The sequence below is a fragment of the Poecilia reticulata genome, chromosome 12 (assembly GCF_904066995.2).
Source record: "Poecilia reticulata chromosome 12, P_reticulata-male-v2, whole genome shotgun sequence".
Classification (NCBI taxonomy): Eukaryota; Metazoa; Chordata; class Actinopteri; order Cyprinodontiformes; family Poeciliidae; genus Poecilia; species Poecilia reticulata.
Window position 1 is genome coordinate 25,494,085 of NC_088841.1, and position 26,164 is coordinate 25,520,248.

Here is a 26,164-nt window from a genome sequence, read left to right on the forward strand (position 1 = left end):
CAGCGATCCATCTTTCAATTTCATAACTGGAGAGAGGAGGGAAGAAAACAGGCAAACAGACGGAGAGGAAGGTACGGAGAGAGAGAGAGGGCAAAACATGTTTTTAATCATCCTTTAGGGTGTCTGGGCTTTAAAGGCATCCTGTGTTTTCTTTATGACACGCTGATTTTGAAGCATTTTTTTGGAAGGCCTGAAAGACAGAAACCAGCACAAACCAGGGTGTAATAATCAACAATTACCTACAATCTAATATAGAGGAGCATCAATCAAAGTCTGGACGTTCAGTGGCAGGTTGTGCTTTAGTAGCTTGGGATATTTAAAGGGGATGTTTTATTAAATATTCAAGTATTGCACATTTTTGTACTTCCATTTGGGTCTCAACTGTTTCTAAAAAAAAAAAACATCCAGAAAAACCATTCAGCCCAGTTTTGGTAATAAGTTCATGTTTGTTGGTGTCTGGAAAATGAGCCGTTTCAAAATCCTCCAGAAAGTAATGTCACAAATCAGCAGCAAGCACCCGTTACCTAGCAACAGCAGCAGAGTTCCACCCGTTACCTAGCAACCACTAAGGAGTTCCACCCATTACCTAGCAACCACTAAGGAGTTCCACCTATTACCTAGCAACCGCAGCAGAGTTCCACCCGTTACCTAGCAACCCAAGCTGAGCTCCAGCACGTTTGGTCTGTTTACGCTGTACAATGGCTGCTGGAAAAGACAAGTAATTGTTTTGTTGACTGTTTCCTACATTCGTGTTGGTTGCGCAGGAGGTTCTACTTCTGCTTTTCAAAGATGTACGGCTGTATAATTGAGTGTCTGTAGTCATTTTAACGTGCGAGTGTAAACGTTGAGTTGGGGGCAACAGCAGCAGCTTAGTTGGATTTAAAGTGACAAGACGCACTAAAACGTCTCATTCTGAACTGATCAGACTGAAATCTCATCGTCTAAGAATGATTTGGGGGCAATAAATATACTGAAGATGTTTTGTATAGACCACAGACCTACACTAACCCTGTTCGATGTATGTCACCTCTAATCATTCTGTGTTCTTAATTTCAAGACTCGAGATATTTCAGATTCTTCAGCGTCTACAAGGATCCCGGTGGAAGATGGAGGGTGTCTGAAAATCTCAGTGATGTGACCTTTGTGCCCTCAGGCGCCGCGGCTTTAGAAACCCTCATCTCTCTCAGATCAATACATCCACACAGACTCAGGAGACCTTGGAAAACCAGCGTCATCAGCAGAGCCGCTGATGCATCCAGAAAACACACAAAACAAGAAGGGACTCGAAAACCCCGTCCTGCAGGATGGAGGAAGAACAGGCTGCGGCTACTGGTCTGCTCCCAGTTCCTGCTGGTCCCAGCAGGGAATCTGGAACTGGAGTTAACTGTAACATCTGAGCTGTTATTCTGCAAACACCCAAAGAAAAGTGACAGAACGCATTAAGCTGCAGCTTTAGCCTTCAGCTAGTGTCGCTATCAGCTAGCTACAACAACATCAGAGCACAAAAATCAATCTTTGATTTAATCCATTAATGTTGATGGTTTGGCCACACAGTGATGTCAAACCAATATAAAGGTATCGCTCTCAAAAATTAAAGCAAATCTGCCCTGTTGTGCCCACACACAGCAGTCACTACGCGCTCACCTGGGAGGGAAAACATCGCTAAGCCTGCTGCAAGGAGACACTTTAAAAAAAAAAACATGACTCCATTGTTTGATTAGAGGCTCTAAATGACTTCATAACTTAAAAAATGACACTGTTAGCTTTAAGTGAATGTTGGACACCAGGAAACACTTACAGGAAGAACCTGAACCGTTTGGGAGACGGAGAGGAAGCGTCACGAACCAGGAAATGAGTCATGATTTAGACCATGTGATTCTCTGCCTGGAGTTTCTCCATCTGATCAGATCTGTGTTCACCGACTCCACACAGGTGAGCTGGATGCTGGCTTCACGCTCCACAGCCTATCAGTGGGAGCGCAGGTCCTGTCGCCGGGCGGATGCCCCCCCCGAGGCAGCCTATCAGAGCTCAGGAGCAGCGGGACGGAAGAGCGGCCTTACTTAGTGCAGGTTTGATGCCCGCCGAGGCGCGGCGCGGTGGTGTGTGAGGAATCAGAGCAGAGCTCCTTAAGGTGTCAGGCCTGGCGGGTGAAAATCAATCCCTTCTCTCTGCTTACCGCTAATCCAGCACCAAAGTTTGTAGTTTGTGAGCTGTGGAGTTATGAGTTTGGAAAAGACGATGATTCTGGAGCGAAAGCTGAACTGCTGCAGCTGTTTCCACATCGGAAAAACATGAAAAAGTCTAAATAAATCATTAATAAATGTGCATGTCTATAATATGTATAAATTACCACCAAGTTTCAAAATGTTTTATGACTATGCACCAAATAAAAGGAGAGTTTGATAACTTTTAATCAACAATGACTTCCTGTTTCCTGTTCAAATGGGAAAGACTAGAAAACATTCTATTTATCTTCAGGAAACGACAAAGATCCAAAATTATCACACACTGAGGACAGGGAGGGAGGAAACATCAAGTCTCCATGACAACCGCTAGGCGCCGTCTACGTGGTGTCCAGCTAACAGGAAGAGCACGGAGGCTGATGGGCGCAAAACATGAGCGACACAAACTCCGAAACCCAAAAAAATGTTAAAAAATAAACACAACAGAAAAATGTCTCAACCACAGAAACCAGAAGAAAAAGGTAAAATGCCACCAAGAGCAAAAACAACACAAAACTGAAGGCCTCCAGACCACTAGGGGGAGCCGACCACCAAATCATATGAGGCCAGATCCTCAGAAGAGACAGGAAGCCCAGAAAAAAAAATTATTAATTATATTCTATGGTATTTAGCAGAAGCTAATGCTAAGGCAGTGCTACGCTAATAAACGTGACGTAGCATTTCCTGTTGTGCTTGTTTTCGGGTTTGCGTCCTCCTCGTTGTGTTTTGAAGAAAATAATTTTGTGTCCAACCATCACAAACATAAACACCCGCGTTTTATTACAGTGAGAAGCTCAGAAACACTTCAGGCGGGTCAGGCGGAAGCAGAGTAGAGGATGTGTGATGCTGTGGGAACCGTACACGGTGTAATGAACTGCAATATCGGGACTTTTTAGTTAAAACCAGGTGACCTTTGACCCAGAGGTCATCCTTTCCGTACTTACAGGTGTGTCTGGCCAGTGAGTAGTTGGACGAGCCGCCGCTCGTCGGCCCGAAGCCTTCCGGCACGGCTCCGCCGCCTCGAGCGCGCGCCGAGCCTTTCGGCGGTTCGATCTCGGCGCCGAACTCGGCCCCGACGACGCCCAGCAGGACGATGGCGGTGGCTTGCTTCCGCCGCTCCTCGTACGAGTTGGAGATCCTCTTGGCGTTCGGCGGGAGGTTGGACAGGCAGCCTGGCGGAGGAACGGAAACAGAACCGGTTCAGAGTCACGACCGGATCGGAACGCTTCGGATCCTTAATCCTGATTTTACAGAGAGAGAGAGAAACTCAACTGATGAACCTTAGCAACAAACTGTAAATACTTTATTGAGAAAAGAAGAAGAGCTAGCATGAGCCGTCACTTCTCCATTTTGACCGATACTTTACTCGCTCACTCTTTGGTTGCCTAGCAACCCTCACTCTTTGGTTGCCTAGCAACAAAATATTGAATAACTTGCACAGCAGCAGATTAAGTTTTAGCCGCTGAAGCTCATAACTGCCTAAAAATAAACGACGGCGCGGAGTGAAAGCTGTGGATAAAACGGAAAACGTCACGCCAACAGATTGATGGTATGTCAGATACCCAAAACAAAAAAAGCTAATCAATCATTTTCTGACGGACTGATATGAGAGGTTTGTGTCGTTTCTCAGCCGTGTGGTGCAGCAACAATGGGAGGATTTATGGACGGAAGGAGGAGATGCAGCACGGCGTCTGGTGGTTCCCAGGCGGTGCTGGACAGACGAAGACATGCAACTGAAGACTCTCTGGGTTTCCTGAGCCAAGAGGCTAAAGACGACGTCCAGAACTGAACATGAACCAGAGGAACCAGGGCAGACAAAGAGCTGAGCCCTGAGTCAGAGCTGCTGCTGCTGCTGCTTTCCAGGCGTCTAAAGATGGCGTCAGGATAAAGGGAGACTTTTTTTTTTTTCCCACCTTTTCATTTCTTTCTTTTGACGCTGGAAAAGCTGCAGGCCGGCCTGCGAGTCTCCAGTGAGCTGATAACAAGTGAGCGGCACACTTCTTTTGTCCCGGCTTTAATCGCCACACAGGCACACGCCTCATTGTGGCGCTGAAAGCCTTTAGTCACACTGGGAACGCATCGAGACGCCCAGACGGCCATGTTCACAGCCTCCTGCCAGGGCTGGACGCGTGCGGCCGCTTTGTGAGGGAGGCAAGGAGGGAGCGCCTCTCCATTGTGTCCGCCGAGGCGACCCCGGAATAACCTCCTTTGTGCGCGCGCGTGCAGCGGGGCCGGCTCAGCGGGGGGCCGAGGCGGCGGCGCGAGCCGTCAATGTGTGTTGCACAGTGGGAGATAAGAGCTGCGGACACTCTGTGGCTCAAAAGGCCGACGAGCAGCAGCAGAAAACGCCGCAGAGTGTGGAAGAGCGACGCGGCGCTGCTGGCGGTTCAGACGGAATCACTTCCGGAGGGAGGAGAGAGTCAGCAGCTGGAGAGACGGTAGAGCTGCAGAACCGGACCAAAACCAGGCTGCAGAACCGGACCAGAACCAGGCTGCAGAACCGGACCAGAACCAGGCTGCAGAACCGGACCGGCACCAGGCCGCAGAACCGGACCAGAACCAGGCCGCAGAACCGGACCAGAACCAGGCTGCAGAACCGGACCGGCACCAGGCTGCAGAACCGGACCGGCACCAGGCTGCAGAACCGGACCGGCACCAGGCTGCAGAACCAGACCGGCACCAGGCTGCAGAACCGGACCAGAACCAGGCCGCAGAACCGGACCAGAACCAGGCCGCAGAACCGGACCAGAACCAGGCCGCAGAACCAGACCAGAACCAGGCTGCAGAACCGGACCGGCACCAGGCCGCAGAACCGGACCAGAACCAGGCTGCAGAACCGGACCAGAACCAGGCTGCAGAACCGGACCGGCACCAGGCTGCAGAACCGGACCGGCACCAGGCTGCAGAACCAGACCGGCACCAGGCTGCAGAACCGGACCGGCACCAGGCTGCAGAACCAGACCGGCACCAGGCTGCAGAACCGGACCAGAACCAGGCCGCAGAACCGGACCAGAACCAGGCCGCAGAACCGGACCAGAACCAGGCCGCAGAACCGGACCAGAACCAGGCCGCAGAACCAGACCAGAACCAGGCTGCAGAACCGGACCGGCACCAGGCTGCAGAACCGGACCGGCACCAGGCTGCAGAACCAGACCAGCACCAGGCTGCAGAACCGGACCAGAACCAGGCCGCAGAACCGGACCAGAACCAGGCTGCAGAACCGGACCGGCACCAGGCCGCAGAACCGGACCCAAACGTTTATATAAACATATAGATCAGTGGTTCTTAGCCTTTTTTGAGGCACCAAACCCATCAGATTCATATGCGTGTTCACTGAACCCTTCAGTAGTGATCAATAAAATATGATTTCCCCCCAATTCAAGACATAGAGGTGACCCAACTAGAGTCTAATCGGGTCACCCCAAGATCACCAAGTCTTCCTAAAAGGTGGAGTCTCTGAGAACAGTTCTTCAAAATATAGTCAGTGTTTTCAGTAAAGTTGATCTGACTGTCCAGGAACGACCCAAGGGATTTAAAATCTGCCAGAGAAACTGGAACCACTTTAAGGTCTTTAGATCATTTAATTAGCTCTACATTCTTAAGAGAATGAAAAATTTATAATAAATAATAAAGACTTTGTGGTATTCTGATTTAGTAATTATATTAGCTGTGTTACCACCCCCACGCCACTAGAGGCAGTAGCAACCCCGAAAAGATGCGACCAAGGAGCAGATTTAGAAGTTCACCTAAAGCGACAGAATTTGGTAAAAACTTAGTTTTGCTGAAGTAAATAAAGACACAAGTTTAAATCCATGCTGAGAGGAGCTCCTTCAATCAGGGCTCCTCCGCAGCTCTGATTGCCTAAGCAATGTAACGTGATCCTCTGATTGGCTAAGCAATGTAACGTGATCCTCTGATTGGCTAAGCAATGTAACGTGATCCTCTGCAGCAAGTGATGGCAAAGCGGGGCGTCATCACGACTTTACACAGGTGTGTCTTTACCTCCGTGGCAGAGGCTCCGCCGAACCCCTGGGGTTCAGTAGAACCAGGTTAAGAACCAGTGATCTAGAGGCTGGAGTTTGTCTGAAGCTACAGCATCACCAGTAGAAGCTGCGTCTCCTTCATCAGTGGTGGAAACTGCTTCGCTAACCTTAAAGCGCTAATCATAAACACACACTTCCACTAATGCTATAGTGCTACTTAGCATGGTACTTAGCAGAAGCTAACACTAAAGCACTATACCAACACAGTATTTATCAAATGCTAATGCTAAAGCCGAGCTCTGTGCCTTCCCAGAGGCACGCGACTGAGAAAACCTCCAGCTTGGAGGGACGGACTCTGTTTGCTAGTTGCCCTCTCTACTTCCTGTTTATCACAGCCATGTGTAGCGTCAACATCTCATAAAATCAAGCTTTGTGTATTCTGGTTGATTAGTTTCAAACCTGCCTAATTCACATTTTTTACATTGTTTTTAAATTTGCATGAGAACTGGATGGAAACAGCTGCTGATGATTTCCATGTGGCTGCGTCTCTCCCAGCTGAAGCCACCAAGCATTCTGCAGTGGGAGATGTCATCATCCCACACGGAGCCGAACGAAGCGCCGTCAGACGGCCATTTGATCCCGAAACAGCTGACTGTGCAAACGCATCCGAGAAGTCTCCCAGGTGGAATGAAATCCAAGATGGATTCCAGTTAAGTGAGTAAAAGCATCTGTCTGGGCAGACGCACAGCGAGCCGCTGCTCAGGCTGAGGTCCGATCAGCGCAGGACGAAGGCCAGTGCAGGACGAAGGCCAGAGCAGGACGAAGGCCAGAGCAGGACGAAGGCCAGAGCAGGACGAAGGCCAGAGCAGGACGAAGGCCAGTGCAGGACGAAGGCCAGCGCCGAGCGAAGGTCAGCGCAGGACGAAGGCCAGTGCAGGACGAAGGCCAGCGCCGAGCGAAGGTCAGCGCAGGACGAAGGCCAGTGCAGGACGAAGGCCAGCGCCGAGCGAAGGTCAGCGCAGGACGAAGGCCAGCGCAGGACGAAGGCCAGTGCAGGACGAAGGCCAGCGCAGGATGAAGGCCAGTGCCGGGCGAAGGCCAGCGAAGGACGAAGGCCAGTGCAGGACGAAGGCCAGCGCAGGACGAAGGCCAGTGCAGGACGAAGGCCAGTGCCGGGCGAAGGCCAGCGAAGGACGAAGGCCAGAGCAGGACGAAGGCCAGAGCAGGACGAAGGCCAGCGCAGGGAGAAGGATAGCACAGGACGAAGGCCAGCGCAGGGAGAAAGATAGCACAGGACGAAGGCCAGAGCAGGACGAAGGCCAGAGCAGGACGAAGGCCAGCGCAGGGAGAAGGCCAGAGCAGGACGAAGGCCAGAGCAGGACGAAAGCCAGCGCAGGACGAAGGCCAGAGCAGGACGAAGGCCAGCGCAGGGAGAAGGCCAGAGCAGGACGAAGGCCAGAGCAGGACGAAGGCCAGAGCAGGACGAAAGCCAGCGCAGGGTGAAGGCCAGCGCCGTGCGAAGGCCAGAGCCGGGCGAAGGCCAGCGCTGTGCGAAGGCCAGCGCCGGACGAAAGCCAGAGCAGGACGAAGGCCAGAGCAGGACGAAGGCCAGCTCCGGGCGAAGGCCAGCGCCGGACGAAAGCCAGAGCAGGACGAAAGCCAGAGCAGGACGAAGGCCAGAGCAGGACGAAGGCCAGCTCCGGCCTCCAGGAGTTTCATACACTATCTTTCCTGTTTTTTGCTCATTTTTCAGTCGTCTCCCTGCCCACATATTTCCATACCTCTGCTCTTCATAATGAGATTGCTAAAAGCCAGCTGTCATTTGGATGAAGGCCCAGCAGCTGATAAATGGATTACATGTGGCATCCACCCCCTCCGGCCAGACCGGGCCAGTAGATAACAGAATTACAGATGGACTCCCAGCCAGAATCCCTAAAAAGTTCAGATTTACAGAGAAAGTGAAGAATAAAGACACTAAAGACTGAAGAGCTTCTGACCGACTGATTCACAAAGCAAACAGTCCTGATGAGCGAATTCACGATGTTCAGACACAGATAAAGATGGAGAGATGCCAGGAAACGATGCCTCTAAACACCAAGAAATGTCACGAAATGGGATTATGAACAGAATTTTGCTTAATGGAAACATGGAAATTGTGAAAAAACTTGTTTTTGTGCAGGAATGAGGCAAATTTTCCTCCACACCAAAATTAATGTTTCTCAGAACTGCAGTGGAATTTTTTCCCCCACTAATTTTGCTGTTAACATTTTGCTAAATTTGTGTATTTTGCTCAACTAAAAACACTTTTTTTTTTACATTCTGCGACTAAATTTGTGTTTTCTCCACACTTTTCTGATCACACAAGTCGTATGATCAAAACCCGGATGTTACTACTGACAGAAGTGACAAAGAAGACAGGAAGTGAATCAACAACTTATTGTGTGAAGAAACTTATTCACATGTGATTTTAATTGTTTTAATTAATAGGAAAAGACACAATTGCAAAATTGCCTTTTTCTACAAACGAGACGAGAAAATCTCACTAAAATGCAAAGATTTAGTTAAATAAACCCGTCAAAATAAAGCAATAATCAGAATTTTCTTCTCATTTCACTAAAATATTGCGTGTTTAGTTTCTGTTTTCACTTAGCAGGTAAAAATAAAAAGCTAAATAATGTTTCTGTTCTTCCAACTTGACATTTCGGCCCTGATGCCGAATCGTTTCGTCTCAGATGAACTTTAGTCTGAAGTTCTCCAGCGGAGCTTCGGCGGCCGGTCGGGTTTCCTCCGGACCGAACCTGCAGCCGCTCTGCTCCGCGGAGCCACCGATTGATTTTTGAAGCCAATCGATCGGCTTCCTTCGCAACCAGCAGATCTATTATAATGACATTGCATCTAAATCCTATTTGTGGGCCAACCTACTCCAAAACATAACCCAATAAAAGCCCAGCGGAGGACAGCGGCGCTCGGCTGAATCTTCATAAAAACGAGAAATGGAGCGGGATAAAAAGGAATTCTGGCAGAAATGACATTATCCATGAAGGAAGGAATGTATTAAGAGGAAAGACGGAGCGCCGCAACGCAGCAACCTGTGGAGCCCGACCGGCCCGGACGGACAGATTAAGGACGCGTCATGAAAACGACTGAAATGTCACTCAGCAGATAAAACTGTGACCTTTAAGACAAAGATCCAATCAAATTAATAATTCACATCAACATTGTTTTAAAGAGCACTTTATATTTCGGTTCATTTTCTTTATGGCTTTTGTTCTGATCTGATGCAGAAACCAAGATGTTTCCAGAAACTATGAGGCAGAAAATACAGAAAACTGGAGGACAGAAGACAAACGGAGACGAGAAACGAGTTAAGATGAACGAAAACGTGGTAAAATCCTCAGATTAACTATGACGGGTCATAAAAAACACAGCAGGAGTCAAACCCAGTCTGACCAGTCTGACCAGTGGAGCGTGGAGATGTTGACCAGTCGTTTCTCCAAGTCGAGCCTCAAACCTTCAGCTGAAGGTAAAAGTCAAGTTTTGTTTCTGGGAGACAGAAAGTCGAGTCAAAAGTCTTTAAAGGGAAAGTCCAACCAAACCTCAAGTCCTTAAAGGGAAAGTCCAACCAAACCTCAAGTCCTTAAAGGGAAAGTCCAACCAAACCTCAAGTCCTTAAAGGGAAAGTCCAACCAAACCTCAAGTCCTTAAAGGGAAAGTCCAACCAAACCTCAAGTCCTTAAAGGGAAAGTCCAACCAAACCTCAAGTCCTTAAAGGGAAAGTCCAACCAAACCTCAAGTCCTTAAAGGGAAAGTCCAACCAAACCTCAAGTCTTTAAAGGGAAAGTCCAACCAAACCTCAAGTTTTTAAAGGGAAAGTCCAACCAAACCTCAAGTCCTTAAAGGGAAAGTCCAACCAAACCTCAAGTCTTTAAAGGGAAAGTCCAACCAAACCTCAAGTCCTTAAAGGGAAAGTCCAACCAAACCTCAAGTCTTTAAAGGGAAAGTCCAACCAAACCTCAAGTCTTTAAAGGGAAAGTCCAACCAAACCTCAAGTCCTTAAAGGGAAAGTCCAACCAAACCTCAAGTCCTTAAAGGGAAAGTCCAACCAAATCTCGAGTCTCTGGGATCAAATCCAAGTCTGGAGAAACTTAGACTCAGATCTTTGGCAGGAAAGTTCAAGTCTGAAAGCCTTGAGGTGAAGCATCCAGGTTCATGTGTTCATGCTTCATGTGTTCATGCTTCATGTGTTCATGCTTCATGTGTTCATGCTTCATGTGTTCATGCTTCATGTGTTCATGCTTCATGTGTTCATGCTTCCCGTGTTCATGCTTCATGTGTTCATGCTTCCCGTGTTCATGCTTCATGTGTTCATGCTTCATGTGTTCATGCTTCATGTGTTCATGCTTCATGTGTTCATGCTTCATGTGTCTGGCGGTAAAGTCCAGGTCAGGTCTCAAGTCTTTGGGGTAAAAATCAAATCAAAAATCTCGAGTCCAAAGTCTCTAATGAGTGAAAACATTTTCTCATCCGTTAAAAATCCAAACCTGAGCTGTTTGTCCCCAGATAAACTATTAAATAATAATAATAATAATAATAATCCTCGAACCCATTAATTTTCATAAACAACTCTCCGTCTCGCTCCTCGTCTTCAGCTCGGAGTTTAAGACGTTTTTATTTCCCACCCAAAGTGAAGAAACGTCCCGTCTGAATTTCCTCCCTGCCAAGAGACGTTTTTCCTGATCTGAGTGGTTTTGAAGCCCAGACCGAACCGGGAGGCAAAGGGAGTTGAGGGCAATCAAACCGACAACCTTCCCTCTGCAGCCCCAGCAGCTTCCCATCATGCCCTGCTTCCATTGGTAATCAATGGGCGACTGGTAAAACCCGATCACCGGGGACCGATGGAGGCGATCGATAGCAGCACAAAAATGATGTGAGAAAGAGCAAGAAGGAAAAGGCTGCAGGAGGAGAGACGTTTAATAAATGTGAATAAATACTCCAGCTGAGGGGAAGCGTCCAGCGAGGAGACGGAGGACGGCTGGACGCGTCCGGGGGACCAACGCTGTCCTTACTGTAAATGTCAGGAGACTGAAAATCTGGGGAAATAATTGAAAACACAATTAAGTTGATAAAGAAAAAAGATTCGAGTCCTGAAACGGTGGCTGCCCTTCCAACGGGCCGAGTCCGGCTGAAGGTTAAGTGCATTTTACCGTCTTAAGACACAGACAGAGCGGCTATCTGCGCCCAGCGTGAACGCCGGGCTTTAATTAGACCGCAGAGGATAGAGGGGGGGGTAGGGGGCAGAAACCACAACACAACCTGAAGTCCAGAAGGACGAAGAAACAGAACCAGACATTCTGGACGTCTAAACTTTATGTTTGCTGGATGTTTGTGTTGGTTCATCAGCTGGTTCTGCTGGTCAGTTGGTCCAGTCAGCTGGTTCTGCTGGTCAGTTGGTCCAGTCAGCTGGTTCTGCTGGTCACTTGGTGCAGTCAGCTGGTTCTGCTGGTGATGGGTTGGTCACTTTGGTTCCGTTTGTTCAGGTTAGTTACTTTGGTCCATTGGTTTAGTTTGGTTGGTTATGAAGGATCCGACTGGCTGAGTTTTGGTTTGTCAGGTTTGTTCAGCTTGGTTGATCGATTGGTTGATCGATTGGTTTTATTGATTGGTTGATTGGTTTGGTTTACTGGTTACTGGTTTATAGTTGTGGCCTTTTTGTGCTCATGTGGTGAAAACTATTGTTTTTCAGTCCAGATCAATAAAAAGTGAGTCCTGCTAATTCGGCGGCCATCTTTAATTGGTTTTACAGTAAGTGCAGAGGAAACATGGCGTCACATGAACAGAAACAGGAAAAAACAAGAAATTTGTGTAATTTCTTTTCTAAAACTGCACAAAGTTATCACTTGAGAGCGAAAGCTAATCTTTACAGTACAAAAATGAAAACGTTTCATTGGAGAATCTGATTTTTCCACGTTGGTATCAATACTATCAATAGCTTGGATCAATAGTATCTATAGGAAACAGCTGCAGCGCCTCTGCATGTTGGACTCAGAAACATTCCTCTACATTATCAGCATTTAGAGAAGAGCCGCTTGCTGTAATGTAATGATTTTCCCATCCAGCAGCTGCGTCCCGTTCGGGAACGCCGAGGAACCATCGGAGTCGCAGCATTCATCTCCACATGAGCTCAATCTGTTCGGAGCAGAAACGTGATCCGACCCGGCCGACCCCCCAGGCCGGGATTAGATTAGACAGGGAGCGTGGCGCTTCAGCTAACCAAATCACAACCGGGCTAATGACACCGGGAGGTGAGGGCCTGGCTGACCTCTGACCTCAATCACTGGGGGAGAGGAGAGGAGAGACATGGAGGGACAAAGATGGCGGAGAGACGGTAGCAGATTTCAGAGGCTGAAATAAAACATGGTGGAAAACATGAGAGTTTCCCTGAAGTCGATCCAGAAGGAAACAAAAATGTCTCCCGGCTCTGTGGAAGGAAGTGGGTTTGTTTAGTGGGAAGGTGGCCGTGACCTTTGACCTCTCCAACGATTCCCAGTTAGCAGAGCCGGGATTCCCTCTAGTGGGAACCAGCAACACTTCAGCCGACAATTATAAAGGAAGGAAATGATAAAAAACCGTTTTTAATCTGAAAGAGTTTGAAAATATGTGAATATTCAAACTCTCCTGAATCACATCCTGGATGTGGATAAATAAGAACCAAAGTGTCAAAATCATGTTTTCCAGACACAAAGTTCTAATTTCATCCAAACCCAAAGTTCCGATCCGGTTGGATTCAGAAAAAGTGAAATTCATTTCCTAATGTGTCTCTTTGCTTATAAACGGGATGTTTCTCAGCAATGAGTCCTGTGTGTGTGTGTGTGTGTGTGTGTGTGTGTGTGTGTGTGTGTGAGCGTGATGTGGATCCTAATAACATCCCCTGACACTGTTAGAGACATAATTACAGCACACACACACACACACACACACACACACACACACACACACACCGCCAGGTTCAGGTGTGTGTGTCTCTGAGGCTTTGCAGCTGTGGCACCGAGCAACAAATGTCATCACATCCTGAACTCTGCGTGTGTGTGTGTGTGTGTGTGTGTGTGTGTGTGTGACAGGGAGACGACACATTGATGAGATGAGTCTATCGCCGTGGTAACAGCCTGAAGCCAGGTGATTGCATGCCTGTCCTTTCCTCTTTGTGTCTTTGAAGGTTTCCCTCCTTTGTCTCGACTTTAGAGACTTTTTAAAACTCAGACGCTGCAGAGGATCCGCCATCATACGCAGTGAGGCACGGCGGTGGCGGGATGATGGCCATACGGCGGCTACACTAGTAAACATCCAGCAGTATAACTGGATGCAGACAGACCCACATTTTCAGAGGTTCTGGTCACTAATTTTCCGCAGCGGCATCAATCTGGCGACACGGTGAGTAAAAAGTGAGGCTGCGTGTGCAGAGAAGTGGAAGGTGAGCGTTTCCACCTGTGCTGCAGGTGTCGGCCGTTTCTCGCCTCCCGCCTGTGTGGGACAGGCGACCGATAAACGGCTTTTAACACCATTCAGGTCCGCCGGATTCAGCCAAGCAGAAACACTTAAACACAGAGTCGGCAGAGCAAAGCTGCCCGGAGGTGATGAGCTAGAGCTCTGGATGCTGCAGCCTCCAGTCTTTCCTTGCATTTCAAACTGATTCCAAAAGGGAGAGCAGAGAAAGTTCAGGGTGAGCAGAAAATGAAATATTTCATCCAAACTGATGAAATATTATCACAGATTATGGAATAAAACTTTCATTTTTAACTGTAAAATGACAAAAAGTCCATTAGCAGAAATTATTTTAGATTTTTGTTTAGCTTAATTTGTATCAGACCACTGGGAGGACATTAGCTTTAGCTTAGTTCAGGTTAGCTGAGCGTAGATTAACTTAGCATATGCTAGCTGGTTTAATTCATCCTGGTTTTCCAGGTTTGCTACGTTAGCTTAAAGTCAGCCTAATATTTTCAAATTGTAGTTTAATTTAGCTCAGTGTTGCTGGTTTAGCTCAGTTTAGCATTTGTTATGTTTGGTGACCACAGAGTAACAGTGAAATGTGAAGTTTTACTAGCTTGACAGCAGATAAATGACCTCTGCCTGACCTCTACATTGTACATAAACAACCAGGTTGTTGCGTTTTAACCCGATTGCTGTCGTTTCGTTGCCGGTACCTGCTGTGATGTCGTCGTCGGTCACGTCCATCTCCTCCTCTGGAGCCTTGGCTTCCATTGGCTGAGCCTCTGGAGGGGGCGGGGCTGGAGGCGGGGTCTCTGTTGCCGCTCCAGCTGCGGAAAACGAGCCGAAAGCCTTTGGTTAGGACATGAAAGCAGCAGGTGTGTGAGAGCAAAACCTCGTCATTAAAAGGCTAACTGCTCCGGCTAAGCAGCTAATAAAGGTTTATTGGGCCTCCAGTTATCCAGAGAATAAATGACAGAATTATCTTCGTATTGCCAATTAAGAGCGGATTTTAATTAGCAGCTGAGGCTAATGAATGATAACGGAGCGGCTAAAGGTAACAGAGTCAACCCCGCTCCAATCTGTGGGGAGACACACACACACACACACACACACACACACACACTCCGATAAATGAGTGCAAACACTCCGCTGGACACGCTGAAGTGTGTTTCCTCCAGAAATTTAACAAAGCAAAGAGAAGAAAAGACATCAGTAAGTAAAACATCACAAACAATTTCACAACAAAACACGTCTAAATACAGAGAGTGTAATTACACTGATAAATCCTGGTTAACACAGAGCTTCATGTTCCAATTAACCTGCTGAGACTCTGCAGACAGTAACGACTTCACTCACACACACACACACACACACACACACACACACACACACACACACACACACACACACACACACACACACACACACACACACTGACAGAAGACCAATACGCCGCCTGATTGCTGATTATTCGTCTGGAACATTAACGTGATAAAAACGTAATTGGACTTAATTAAAAGGTAACGGATGCCCGGCTGGGACTGAGCAGAAGGAAAACCGGTTCCACCAGGGAAACTCAGCAGAAAGGTCCGATTCCAACGACGCTCTAATTAACAGGGCAGAACAAGAACATGGACAGATATTCAGATATTCAGGCTGGACTCGGCTCCACCTGGGATGAAACGTTCGTCTCATTTTCTGCTGAGTCAAACCAGCCTGTTCCCCTCCTGGCCTGTGGGGGCGCCGCACCAAGAACCACTGAAGGAAACGACATGAAGCTGAGTGTAACTTCCTTCTTCGCCAAATGGAAACAGAAATGAAGGCGTCAGATTTTTAGTTAAAAAAAACTGGAGCCATTTCTCCCACCAGCGCTAGGCTAGCACGTCTGTTCTGGTTGTTTTTACCCAGAATGCCTTGCACTGTAATCCACTTCCTGACTAGAGTTCGCATTCACACCTCCACAAACGAACTAGAGTTGGATTAAAGTGGATTAAACGGGGTGTTTATTTCAAACAACCATGTTTGTCATTTGTAATGTTTGGGGATCTAGACGTTGATATTTTTTATATTTTTAAAGTTTTGTTTGAAGAACATTTTACAGATAAACTGCAGGAGAGAATTAAATTAAGCAGTGGTATTTTAATGATTACATTAATTACCGTTTCTATTACTTGTAATTTTCCCAGAAGCTTCTCCAACGCTGAACCACCTGCAGTCAGACTTTCATGTTTTGTTTTTTCTCTCCTTTTGTTGTTCCAGATGATTTATTTTTCATTTCACAGAGGCTGTGAAATGAAAGGGACGTGGAAGCGGAGCGATCCGAGGGCCGCCGCGCTCACAGCATCAGGAAGTGAATGTTTTAAACAGCAGACAGGAGGAGGAGGAGGTCCAGGAGGTTAACAAGGCATGCTGGGAGCAATGTGTCATGGCTGACATGACAAGCTTGACCTTGGAGCACGCCATCACGCCCCCACCCTCCCACTTACCCTGCACCCCTCCTCCGCCTCCCCCCCGTTTCACACTGATGAAACCGAAGCTGCAGCTTCGCCTGGAACGCTGCAGATCAAACCTCCAGTTAGCCGTTAGCACGGAAAACAAACCAGAACCACCAGCAGACAGATTACTGGAAAACGAAGGAAAGAAACCAGAAGAAAAACATCAACTTTTAAATGAAGCATGGTGGTGGCAGCATGATGCTGTGGGGAAAGAGATCAATCCAGGGCAATCCTGGAAGAAAACCTCTTAAAGACTGGAGATGATGATGTTCGCATGAGAAAGACGAAGTGGAGGAAAAACCGTAAAATGTTAATTTATCAACACAGTTTTTATTTATGAAGCTAAAAATGATGCAGAAAAACAAAAGCAGCATGTTGTAGCATTTGCTCACATCGTTAGAAATGTTTCCAGTTAATTCTCTCTGGAATGGTTCTGGGTTCTGATTAGCTGTTGATTTTACCGAGTAGCCGTTAGCTTTACTCTGATTAGCCGCTAGCTTTACTCAGATTAGTTACTAGCTTCGACTCTTTTGGTTCTGATTAGCCGTTAGCTTTACTCTGATTAGCCGCTAGCTTTACTCAGATGAGTTACTAGCTTCGACTCTTTTGGTTCTGATTAGCCGTTAGCTTTACTCTGATTAGCCGCTATCTTTACTCAGATTAGTTACTAGCTTTGACTCTTCTGGTTCTGATTAGCGATTAGCTTAACTTGTAGTTGTTGTTACAATGAGTCTGATTAGCCTTTAGCTTAACCCAAATTAGTTGCTAGCTTTTATCTGATTAGCTGTTTATTTCACTGATTAGCCATAAGTTTCATTTGATTAGCTAATCAGAGTTAAGCTATGAGTCTGATTAGTATTTAGTTTGACATGGAAAATGTTTAAGCCAAACTCCAGACTTTCCATCCCTGAATTATTCCCACCCTGTCATCTTCTGGAAAGTCGAGGCAGCAGCTTCTCTGTCAGACAACAAGCAGAGCCCGGCTGACCTTTCAGCTCTCCTGGAGGCGTTTAAAGGGACAGAACACAAAGGACGGACGGGTCGGTAGGAACCGGCCCGTTAGCGGCGCCTGCAACATGGTGGCCGTGTCTAATTAGCCGCAACAGGCTGGAAGCACGCGGAGGCGGCTAATCGAACAGAACCGCTGCTTGATCGGGAGCGCTCAGCGTAACCTGGAAGGCAGATGCTCCACACAACAATACAGCAGCAGAGGAGGCGTCCAGGCTGCAGGGTCAAAGGTCACTCACACAGGAAGACATAGACGGACACCCAGAGACCCTCACATTCATGTCCATCCTGTAAACAAAACCCCATGTTGCCTCACAGGAGGCTACAGGCCGCTGAGGATCAAACTGACCGAGAGAAACTTTGATCAGCCAGAAACCACTTCCTGTTCCTGCAGCTGCTGCAGCGCCACCTGGGCTCAGTGGAGAAACGAAGGAACTGCAACCAGGAGACGTAAAAGAACTACGACAAGAGGAACTAGAACTAAATGAACTAGAACTAGATGAACTAGAACAGATAGAAGTTTGGTCTGAAAAACGTTATTTTTCTTTCTGTATGTAAACTTTTGGTTTCAGCTGTAAAAGATTCATTAATTCATGTTTGGTTCTATAGAACTGGGTCAACTGGACCCATTTCTAATACAGACACAAACCAAATTCAACTGAATGGACAAAACATTTTCTAAAACCTCCTGACCAGAACCAGAACCAGAACCAGAGCCAAACCCAGACCCAGACCCAGAGCCAGAACCAGAACCAGAACCAGACCCAGAACCAGAGCCAGACCCAGACCCAGACCAAGAACCAGACTCAGACCCAGAACCAGAACCAGAGCCAGAGCCAGAGCCAGAACCAGAACCAGAGCCAGACCCAGAACTAGACTCAGAACCAGACTGGGTTCTGTCTGGTTCCAGAACCCTCCGGACCCTGCAGAACTGTCTGGACCCTCCAGAACCATCCAGATTCCTCCGGTCCGCTCCAGAACCTTCCGGACCTTCCAGACTCCTCTGGACCCTCCAGAACCTCCGGTCCGCTCCAGAACCCTGCTGAGATTTTTCCGGGTCTCCACCGGCCGGCAGCCGGAGTCTTCTTACGGCCCGGCCTGCTCCGGGGATCGGATTCGGTGACCCTTTGACCTCTCTCTATCTCCATCTCCCTCCCTCCCCCCCGCCTGCGGTCCTGATGTGGTAACACAACACTGACCGGTGCCCGTTGCTATGGCAACCGCTCCCCCGAGAGACTCCCGGCATCCTCTGCAACCGCGGCTCCTGCGCTCAGACGCATGCAGCATTTCAGCAGCAGGTTTCTAGTAAAGCAAGGTGCAGATTCACCTTTCTTCCCATCAGCAGGTCTAACTATAGCCAGCGGAGCGACGCCAGGGAGCGGAGCGACGCGGCGGCCAATCAGGAGCAGGGAGGCAGCGACATCATCAGAAACAAACCAGAAACACGAGACCGGCAGTGACGGCTTCACCTTTATACTGCTGTCCACCACGACTTTAACATGCTTTTGTTTTTTATGTCTGATTGATTCATAGAAACCAAATAAAGCTTCCTGTGAGGAAGGTCAGAACCTGGACGGGTCAGAACCTGAACCGGACCATTAAACCTTCCATCAGGGTTTGACACGTCCACTAAAAACCACTGGAGGACACAGATTCATACGTCACACTGAGCCGTCACAGACCTCTGTCCTTCTGAGACAGTTTGAGAAGAATAAATAAAAAGTTGAAGAATAAATTCACAATTCATCTAAAAGGGCTTTTATTTTGAAAACCGAGGAAGGAAAGAAACCAAGACCAAGATGGAGGACAGGAGAGCAGATGGTGAAGTGGATCAAAAAACTGAAAAATCAAGGAAGGAAGGAAGAGAGAGAGAGAGAGAGAGAGAGAGGGGGAGGAAGGAAGGAAGGAAGGAAGGAAGGAAGGAAGGAAGGAAGGAAGGAAGGAAGGAAGGAAGGAAGGAAGGAAGGAAGGAAGGAAGGAAGGAAGGAAGGAAGGAAGGAAGGAAGGAAGGAAGGAAGGAAGGAAGGATCATATGAAAATATAACCCATCTGATTGCCCTCCCCAGCTCCGTTCTGATTGGTCGGCTGTTATGACATCACCAGGCCCCTCCCGGCGTCGTTCCATAACAACTCTGCCTGAACATGTGACCAGCATCAGCCTGCAGGAACCGGCTCGGCCCGGTCAGCGTCTCCAGAACCAGTCGGCCTGTTGAAACCTTCGTGAGGATGAGACTTACGGGAGCTGACCGTGTCCACGTACTGGGGCAGGTACGGGGCCCAGGAGTCGATGGTGTCCTTCCGCCCGGACTGTCCGATCCGCCTCAGCTCGGCCAGGAGGAGAGCCTGCGCCGCTTCCCGGACCTAAACAAACGGGTCAGAACAACGTTCAATCATCCATGCAAAGAATGGACGTGAAGAAACCAAACGGTGTTTTACATAGAAGAGACCTTTCCTAACATTGTCCCCTAAGTTCAGATGAAGCTCTGCCATGTTGTACTCGCTCTTCTTCATGGTCACTAATTAGTGAACTTTATCGCAGCAAGAGATCGCGTTCTGACACGTTTCTATTATCCATCTCATACGGGTCGATGCCAGCAGCCATTTTGTTGATTTTCTGGCACAATGGTCCATAGTGTTGATCTTTCTTTTCGTTGATCTTAAAGCTCATCCCATCCATGCTTTGCCTACCAAGATGGCGGCGGATCACGTTCAGTTCAGACTTCAGGGAGCTACGTACTGATCTCTTAATCAAAGTATTCCAGAGTCAGAACCTAAACCTGGACCCAACTGACAATCGTCCCAACAGAACACCAAATCTTTAACAGACTGACTGAGTAAGACCTGAATCGATGGTCTAGTCAATGCCCAGACGTCTCTGCGTACCTCCAGACATCGGTCCTGCCATCTTCTCGCCAGCATCTCCAGCAGAGGCGGTCTGTACTTGTCCAGGCCCAGGAGGTCCGGCAGCATCACGCAGTGCATGGCGGCCAGCTGGCTCCAGCCTGCACACAAAGACGCCAACGATCAGCGAAATCCACCCAACCCGGTCTCCATCGCGCCGATCCGTCACTGCTGCCACATGAAAACGCCGCTTCGCAGCGTCGATTAGCAGCGGCAGATCCCACATGAAACGGTTTAGATCAACGTTTCTCAAACGTTTTCAGGCTCAGGATCAATTAGCAAAAACTCAGAATTAGCTGATCTGTAACAACCAGCTAATATCCGTCTCTTTACGCTCTTGTTGTTGTTCTTCGGCTGTTTGTCAAAGCCATAAACACATCTAATCAGGGCAGTTTTAGTTATTTACAGATTCAGAAACTATGGATTACCAATGATGTCAAAAAGGACGTGGTTCTTTACTACCAAATGTTGGTAGTTTAAGGCTATTTGTAATTTAGAAGCACAATAAAAGAAAATAGACTTGAGTTGAGAGGCTCTTCTGCACCATTACATGTGAAATTATCCACCAACTTCAATCGATTATATTTAAGCTAATCATTTGACTAAAGCGAATTGAATAGGTGTCGGTGTGTGAGCAGAGCATTACAAACAAAGTTGTAAAAAAAAGAACAGTTCTCACCATCTCAAAAGAATCAAATCAATGGTGAACGGTTCATTACGCCTAAGTTTCAAACGTCTGACTAAATAAATTTTTTTTATTTTAATTGTAAGTAGTTCTTTAAATGTCCTGTGAGATGATATACTTACCCATGTATCCATAACAACCGGAACTTTCAATATCCAGAAAGTTATTTCCGCAATTTACCGTCTATTAAACGAGAGCCCCCCGATTAATTACGCTCTCTGCAGCTGCAGCTGTGAAGTTGCCGTATTAACCCGATATTGGCTGGAAAGTGCAACGTCTCCCCTTTCAGAAACCGTTGGAATTTTTCAGATAGCGCTACGTGTGGCGGACTTGCGGTACTGCAAATTTAGAGGTGTCGCCGCCGACTTATGGTTACATAAGTAGTCATAAGTAGTCTTTTCTTTACACCGGTGTCTTCAGATTTCCCTATGAGAGACCCGGTTTTAAGCCATTTATCCATTTCTATTTTTAAACACAATCCTTTGCTAAGCTAACGGTACGTGCTGCACTTTGCGCTAACGTCATGGTAAATTAATACCACTAGGGGGCGGCAGGGGACCACAGTCTGAGAAACACTGGGTTAGAGTTTTGATATAACAGCAGTGACGTTTTCTCTCTCTCTCTCTCTCTCTCTCTCTCTCTCTCTCTCTCTCTCACACACACACACACACTCTCCTATGGCGCTCACATGACTTCAGTGAAACACGTCGTCTACCGCCTTGGTTAGAACAAAGTCATGATTTCTGCTCACCACAGAGTCCGATGGCGTTAAAACAGCTCAACAACAACAGAGATACATCAGCGTGAAGGAAACAACACACCAAACTTTGGTCCAAACAAATGAATTCAAATTCACAGATGTGAAAAAAAAACAAAAAAAAAGAGAAAACCCGGAAGGTTTTCCGAAGACACAGATGTGACCCAGTCGACGGACGAAAGAAAACATTTAAAAATGTCTCCGTGTCGCCTCACATCTGGCTGCGTCGTCTGAGACAAAAACATTCATATTTTAGACCAAAATATGCCCCAAGCTTTCCGTCTGGAACTAAAACATCCGCTGACGTTTCACCTGGTCCACATATATCAGCTGAATATATGGTTTCCACGACGTGAAGGGATGGAGGGAAGATGCTTTAAGCTGGAAAGAAATTCCAGGGAAAATTTCTTTGCCAGTTTCCATCTTTGAACTTACCTTTTCCAACGAGATGAACAGAGAAAACCAGAAACATTAGAACAGTTCTGAGAAACATCCAAAAATGCCACAACCCAACAAATTTACAGTTTATGTGTAAAATAAAAAATCTAACTTTAATGAACTTATTAAATAACATTTTAGTAATAAAAGACGCAAAGCTATTAGCTAAAAATCTTTATATAATATATTCCTTCTGTCCATTGTGAAGTAATTTTAACTGAAAAACTATTATTAATGTATCTTATAAATCATTGAAACATAAAATAATTTTATATGCATTTCGTTATTTTTTATTAGTGATATCTATAAATAATTGTATTTATTGAATCGTGGCACTTTTGACTCTTAACAGAGAGATTGACTGATTTATTCTCTATTTAATTCATTTTCATTTTTTCCAAGTCAAACTTTAAGAAATTTAGCTTAAAAAAAAAAACAGCTTTAAGTTGAAAGAGGCAACAATTATAACGTTATTTTATTTCAAGATTAAGATTTAAACTCTGAAAAATGAATCAGTCAATCTAAACTTAAATAATCTGTTTCGCTGTCCTGCAGAAACTTAAAAAAAATGTTTAAAAATCTGAAACTTTTCTTCTACTTCAAGCAGAAAAAGAGCCTAAAACTCAGGAAGATACAAACTAATTTTGTCTAAAAGTCCAAATGGGGAAAACAACTGAGATTAATATCATCATCAATATTAGATATTTCCTAATATATCCTACTTTTTTATATTAGACAAAAATAAGTTATTAGAATATCCAAAAAAAAAAACAAGCCGGAATGTTGTTTTTATTGAATAGTTGTGACATTTTCTCTAATTTATTCCCACACAAGTTAATAAAGTTGTTGTTTCTGCAGGTCAGCGGCTGTTTTCTGGTCGTTATGATACTGCAGTCGATGCTAAAAGCTTCAGAAAAGTGTTTTAGGTTCAAGCCAAGAATGAGTCTGTGTGCATGCTTGCTGTTCCCATCACCAGTAAATATTCTGACAAACTCAGCTTTTGCCACGCTAGCTGGAAATTAAAGTTCACGGAGCTCTGGAAAGGCACTTCACGGCCCCAAATGCAAACAACAAGCTTTAAGAAACGAGCACATTCCTAGTGTAAATCAGAGCCAACATCCTGTGGGAGCACTGGGAAGAAAAGGATGAGTTCAGCAGCAGGTTAAAGTGTTTGCACCACAGTTCATTTAGAGTCAAACCTGAAAAAATTAAATAAAACATCAGTTATCATTCAGCCTTTCACCAGCTTCAAAGTCTCAGATGAGCTGCTGGTGAAAATGGCGGCGCTGCTGAGCCCTGCTGAGCTCTGCTTTACATTTTAGGCTCAGATTGTGTTGCAGCTCTAATGGAGACCCATTCCCCTCGACTAGCTAAAGACATGGCTGAAATAGCAAGCATACAAACAGCACAGAGAGACTGAGACATCAGGACTGAGAGGGAAAACAAGGAGGGACTCCACAACACTGCAAACAAGAAGACAGACAGGGCAGAAGGTCAGGACAGCAGCGGTCAGTTCGCTCTCAGACCGTCGGTCGGCTCTACATGCGTTTCTGCCTGGAAGGTCAAACTGTTTGCCGACGACATTCTGCTTGTTTCCAAATGCAGAAAAACACCAGGGACAGGCTCACAACACGCAGATTTAAACTATTCCCATTTGATCAGACAGTGATAAACTCTTCCTAGGATTCCGATACATTTCCAGTGTGGTTTTTCAACTGTGCAAAAGTCTTGGGTCATGAGTATAGTTGGTAGGGCTGTGTAATAATATCGATTTTGCGATATATCGATATTTTCTTTCCTAGAAAAAAAATCTATATTCATCCGCAAGTATCGTAACATCCAACTGTCACCTTGTTCACTCACTGCTTGCTTCGCCGGGAGAGTGATTAGGTCATCAGGCTTAGAGTGATTCCTTCAGATGTTAAGGGTTAAAAAGGTATCAAACTATTCATAGCAGGTACTTGGTTCACTTTATTTACTTTACAAATGCATGTAAGCTACAATTTGTACTGTTTCAACTAAAAGAAACATGTTTTCTCACCACTTCTTTGATTCATTTTGTCCAGCTGTCGACTTTAAATCTGTGTCCAACCAGAGCCACATAATTGTGTAGTTGGTGCTTTTAATCAGTTTTCAGTTAAATTAATTCAGTCCAACTCTACAACAGTCACAAAATGTCACCAAAATCACTCTGTCCCTCTAAAATCTTTCAGAAAATCGCAAAAGTGTATTGAATTGTATCGTTTGCTGAATATGGCAATATATATCGTATTGTGAGCAGAATATCGTGTATCGTTTAGTGAGATTATTGTATCACTACAGCCCTAATAGTTGGGTAGTAATTACATTTACTCAATTACACTCTTACTTGAGTGGGTTTTTTTTACTTTTAGGAGTATTTTTATTTTTTACTCCTACTTGAGTAAAATTTCAAACTGAAATGGAAACAAACTTTTTCCACAACCGGATGATACCACAAAGACAGGAAGTGGTAGGATGATGATGATGATGATGATGGCAGGATTTTTAATGACTTGTTGCTTGAACAAACTTATTCATTTAATTTCTTATTTAATGGAAACAAAGCAGAAGTATATGTAATTTTCTTTACATTACTGTTGTATAAACAAAGTTCTGCGCTCATTTGTAATAGAAATAGTGCGTAAATACGGGTTTGCCGATTTTGACAATTGTTTAGACATTTATCTACTTAACAACAATATTATTTAGTGTTGGTTCTAAATGTATTATCCTGCATGATGTTATAAATGGAAAAGTAAAGAATTCATCCTTTAGATTTGAATACTGGCTGGTTAAACGTTAAAATAGATTAAAAGCTTTTAACAAAAGGATGAAAGACTCAAGACTTTTGCACAATACTTTAAATCCAAACAGGCCTGATTCAGAAAGTCACATGAAGCATTTTGAAGCATCCAAGTTTAAAACTGCTGACCTGAGAGCGAACTGAGACAGACAGAGACATGAAGACATTTCCAATCCAAAACAAGGACAAAGACTGGAGCTTTAGACCTGAGGTGAAGGACGGAGGACACTGTGGGGGAACCAGGGAGAAACAAGGTGGGCAGATTGGAAAGGAACAGAGAAGAAGAGCGAGGAGGCGAAGGAAGCATGAAGCACAGAGAGGAAACCAACGGAGGAGAGGCAGAGGGATGGAGGCTCTCAGCATGGACACGGCTGCAAACTGTCCCTAAGAGGCACCCGTCACATCAGTCTGTACCTTCGTTGACTGAGGGGATGTTATGAGAGCCAGGGGCCCCCTGAGGGTGGCCCCCAGGGGCCCCAGCAGCGGCAGTGCTGGCAGCTTGGAAAGGAAGAGAGGGAGAGAAAATAGTCGAGAAGAAAAGAAAAAGGTTAGAAATGTGACAGAAAAGCTGCAGAGGAAGGAAGGAAGTCAGGAAAACAAAACAGGAAGTGAATTAAATCCACATTCAGACGGACAGGAAGTACAGGAAGCTATTAGCTTCAGTTAGCTATTAGCTTCAAGAAACTATTAGCTTTGATTAGCTATTAGCTTCGATTAGCTATTAGCTTCAGTTAGCTATTAGCTTCAAGAAACTATTAGCTTCGATTAGCTATTAGCTTCAAGAAACTATTAGCTTTGATTAGCTATTAACTTCAAGAAACTATTAGCTTTGATTAGCTATTAGCTTCAGCTAGCTATTAGCTTTAAGAAACTATTAGCTTCGATTAGCTATTAGCTTCAGTTAGCTATTAGCTTTAAGAAACTATTAGCTTCGATTAGCTATTAGCTTCAGTTAGCTATTAGCTTCAAGAAACTATTAGCTTCGATTAGCTATTAGCTTCAGTTAGCTATTTGCTTCAAGAAACTATTAGCTTCGATTAGCTATTAGCTTCAGTTAGCTATTTGCTTCAAGAAACTATTAGCTTCGATTAGCTATTAGTTTCAGTTAGCTATTTGCTTCAAGAAACTATTAGCTTTGATTAGCTATTAGCTTCAGTTAGCAATGTAACCCAATATTTGCTGCTTTTACCAGAGTCCAGCTGAGTTTCTAAGCTCTTGGCTTTCATTAAAAACCTGCAAATCATAATCAATATTTACAGTGTAAAGATAAAACTAATCACTTCACTCACTGAAAACTAGTTATTAGTTTTTAAACAAACCAACTTCTACCAACCTGCAACCAAAACAAGATGGTTTTATAGGTTAT

General features: G+C 45.8%; 1 protein-coding gene across 4 annotated transcripts in view; it reads right to left on the reverse strand.

Annotated features, from left to right (window-relative positions):
* Window positions 1-26,164, reverse strand: part of wdr7 (WD repeat domain 7) — a 67,063-nt gene that overhangs the window by 21,981 nt on the left and 18,918 nt on the right. For 2 of the 4 annotated variants that reach the window (XM_081613276.1, XM_081613279.1), the window contains 5 exons: window positions 25,213-25,296; window positions 20,077-20,195; window positions 19,431-19,554; window positions 14,404-14,517; window positions 3,167-3,394 (listed from right to left, as the gene is read on the reverse strand). In XM_081613276.1, coding sequence (XP_081469402.1) covers window positions 3,167-3,394; window positions 14,404-14,517; window positions 19,431-19,554; window positions 20,077-20,195; window positions 25,213-25,296 — 669 coding nt within the window. The remainder of the gene's footprint in view (window positions 1-3,166; window positions 3,395-14,403; window positions 14,518-19,430; window positions 19,555-20,076; window positions 20,196-25,212; window positions 25,297-26,164) is intronic. The other 2 variants (XM_081613278.1, XM_081613277.1) reach the window with 2 other exon arrangements.